This window comes from Melanaphis sacchari, unplaced genomic scaffold (genome assembly GCF_002803265.2).
Source record: "Melanaphis sacchari strain LSU unplaced genomic scaffold, SCAv2.0 Contig174_pilon_pilon, whole genome shotgun sequence".
Taxonomy (NCBI): Eukaryota; Metazoa; Arthropoda; class Insecta; order Hemiptera; family Aphididae; genus Melanaphis; species Melanaphis sacchari.
In genome coordinates this window covers 631935-634792 of record NW_020270814.1, presented here as the reverse complement: position 1 = coordinate 634792, position 2858 = coordinate 631935, and the positions used below count along the sequence as shown (strand labels likewise).

Genomic DNA, 2858 nt, shown 5'->3' with positions numbered 1-2858 from the left:
CGCCGGCCGCGGACGTGTTCCGGTCGAGCGGCGGCGACGACGGCGGCGGCGGTGACGCTCGTGGACCGCGCCAGCCGCTGCTGCCCCGCCGGTACCAGGCGGCAGTGGTGGTCGTAGTGGTGGTGGTCGCGGTGGCGGTGGCGCGCGGTGGCCGCGGCCGCGGTGGGTCGGTCACCGCGATCGGCGAGACGGCGACCACGGGCGAGGTCAAGTGGTCGACGATTTTCGACACTGGAGGCCGATCACGCGGGTCGCCGTTTATGCGATCACGCCGACCACGTCTGTCCGCCGTGGTCGTGTCGTTATCGGCCACGGCGAACGTCGCAGCCGGTCTGTCCGAGGGCCCGGGCGGCGGTCGCGCGGACGAAGGCGCGTCCACCGTGAATTTTTCCGTGGCGTTTTCCACCGGCCTGAACGCGGTCGAAGGCCCGTGACCGGCGCCGCCGTGCGCGTGGCCGTTCGCGAACAAGTCGTATTCCTGTTGCGGTTTGGCCGTCTGCGGGTGCTGCACCGGTCGTCTGGACGACGACGACGGCGGCAGGCGCGACACGTCGTCTTCGTACTGCAAAGACGGCGGGCTCAGCTCGTCGTTGTCGTCGTGGCCACCGCCGTCGGTGGGCACCAGCTGTTCGGGCAACGGTACGCCGGTCAAAAACGGTTTGACCAGGTTGGGCGGTTGCGGCGGCAACGGCCGGACGGGCTGCGGCACGTCGAACGGGTACGGCGCGGTCTTCGGCTTGTTCTGCGCCGGCAGCTGTGGCTGGTGTTGCTGCTGCTGTTGCTGCTGCTGCTGTGCTGCTCTGCTGCCGGTGTTGAGCTGTGTGCTGTTGCGGCATCGGCACGAACGCCGGCGGTTCCAATACGACCGAAGCGTCCGATATGCGCGGAAGGTCGCGGTTGTTGATGCGCGTCTTGATGACTGCGCGGTAACCGGTTTGTGCCGGGCTGACGTTCAACAGCTTCGACGAATCAGCCAGTATGTCTCTCACCATGTCGCTGTTGCCGCCTTACAGGTCTGCTGACGGTCGACATCCGGTCTGCTGCTGTCGTCTCCTGCTGCGCCTGCGCTACAGTATCGGGCTCCAGGCGGAGTGATTCGGCCGCGACGGAAGCCCTGCGGCTTCCCCAGACCGATGTTCGTCGGTCCCGCGTACTCGTAATAGTATTGCGATCTGGGACGTCTGTTCGTCCGCCAAGTCGAGACGACACCGCGCGACGGCGATCAGCGAGAGTCGTCGTCGTCGTCGAGCACCGCCGCCGCCGTTTGCTGCATTTCACCGCACGGCCTCTCCGCCGACGCCGGGCACGCGGCGGTCGGCTTGAATTCTTCGGCCCGCGTCAGCGCACATGTCGACCCGCCGACGGTAGTCGTCGTCTATCTGTTGATTCATGGCCCGTGCGCGGTCGCCTCGTGTGCCGCCGGTGCACGACCTCGCACCACGCTCCGTGAACGTCGTGTCGTTTTCGCCACGACACACCAAAACACAACGCGTGTACGAGTGTACGTTAATATTATGACGTCATCATGCGACTATAATTGCATGACATTCTAATGGCGTAACACGTGACCAGATGAACACCGTGAGGGGACTCGTTGTGTTTTCTCTGATTTTCTTTATCGTCGTCGTAACTATTGATTTACCTCTAGCTATACATACTAGTACGAGATCACAGCGAAATCGTATTTTACGTTTCAGGTCACTGCTTCCTCCTCCTCTCCCAAACACCCTCGAACACATTATGCGTTTCTTAAGTTTCATGTGCGATAAAATAATACGCGACCGTTTGCGCAAACATAGCGTCATCGAACGAGAAAATATCATATATTTATTCGAAGATTCAAACCGATAACAGCATAGGTAACGACGGCTGAATTGTAATCGATTCCTGAGAATTCAACAATTATTAATAAATTATTATAACGATTACAGAGTATGTATGGCGTTTATCACTAGTACGTTTTTCAGTATGGTTTTTCGATTAACGTACTTTTACCTAGTAAAGCTCGTACGGGCGAATAATCTAGACGTCGTCACTACCTCGACAAAATAAATTTATCAAATTCGTTGGATAAACACAAAACACAACCATATGTGTGAATTATTCTCCACGTAAAATTTTCCAGATTTTTAATCATCAATTATTCTAATGTAATAAGTAAACAATTTTAAACATTAGTAACAAAGTCTGGTACTATCATGAGGTATACAAAATAAATTGCCATAATGCGCAAATCACCGCGATTTACGTTGCAACAGCTTTTCAAGTATGTAGTCAAGATGCGGAACACTATAATTGTGTATTTATTTACTAGTATAAAAACTATATATTATAACTGTGTTATCTGTATGCATTTTAGTGTGCGGCGTTTACTGTTATATTTTTATATATATGCATATTAACACATAATTAGACGTCATAGCAGGACACATAAATAATTTGAAGGCACAAATCTAAGATATTCGACGATTATCTTAATTTCAGATAAGTATGGTGTATAAAGTGTAATATACGATGAGTAACTGGCAATAGTAAGTATTACGTTGTCCTGACTAAGGCACCTGAGTGTCGTGCGTAATTTTATAATCTACTGCAGTCCGTCATAATAATATAATATTATGTTGTTTCCAGTTACTATCACGTCAATTCAACGTTTTATTGCGCAATAAAATATAATATGTAATACGCAGGAGTATTATTAATCAGACCGGCATACCGTACATATTGCCTTATGTATAGTAGGCGTTTCGAGCTTTCACTGACTCGACTCGTTGTGTTCTCTTTATTTAAAACATTTTCCCCATACGGTTTGGCGTTTGCCATTTGGCACCCACAAACGACACAACTTTCACATAATG

The 2858-nt window shown here is 51.6% G+C and overlaps 1 protein-coding gene across 1 annotated transcript in view; it reads right to left on the bottom strand.

Annotated features, from left to right (window-relative positions):
* The window catches only part of LOC112592403, a 20611-nt gene extending 18872 nt beyond the window's left edge, over positions 1–1739 (bottom strand). Inside the window, 7 exon segments of the mRNA XM_025336433.1 lie at positions 67–802; positions 804–1062; positions 1064–1123; positions 1125–1345; positions 1347–1383; positions 1385–1442; positions 1643–1739. Of these exon segments, the coding sequence (XP_025192218.1) occupies positions 67–802; positions 804–1062; positions 1064–1123; positions 1125–1345; positions 1347–1383; positions 1385–1442; positions 1643–1739 (1468 nt within the window).
* Positions 1740–2858: the final 1119 nt, after the last annotated feature.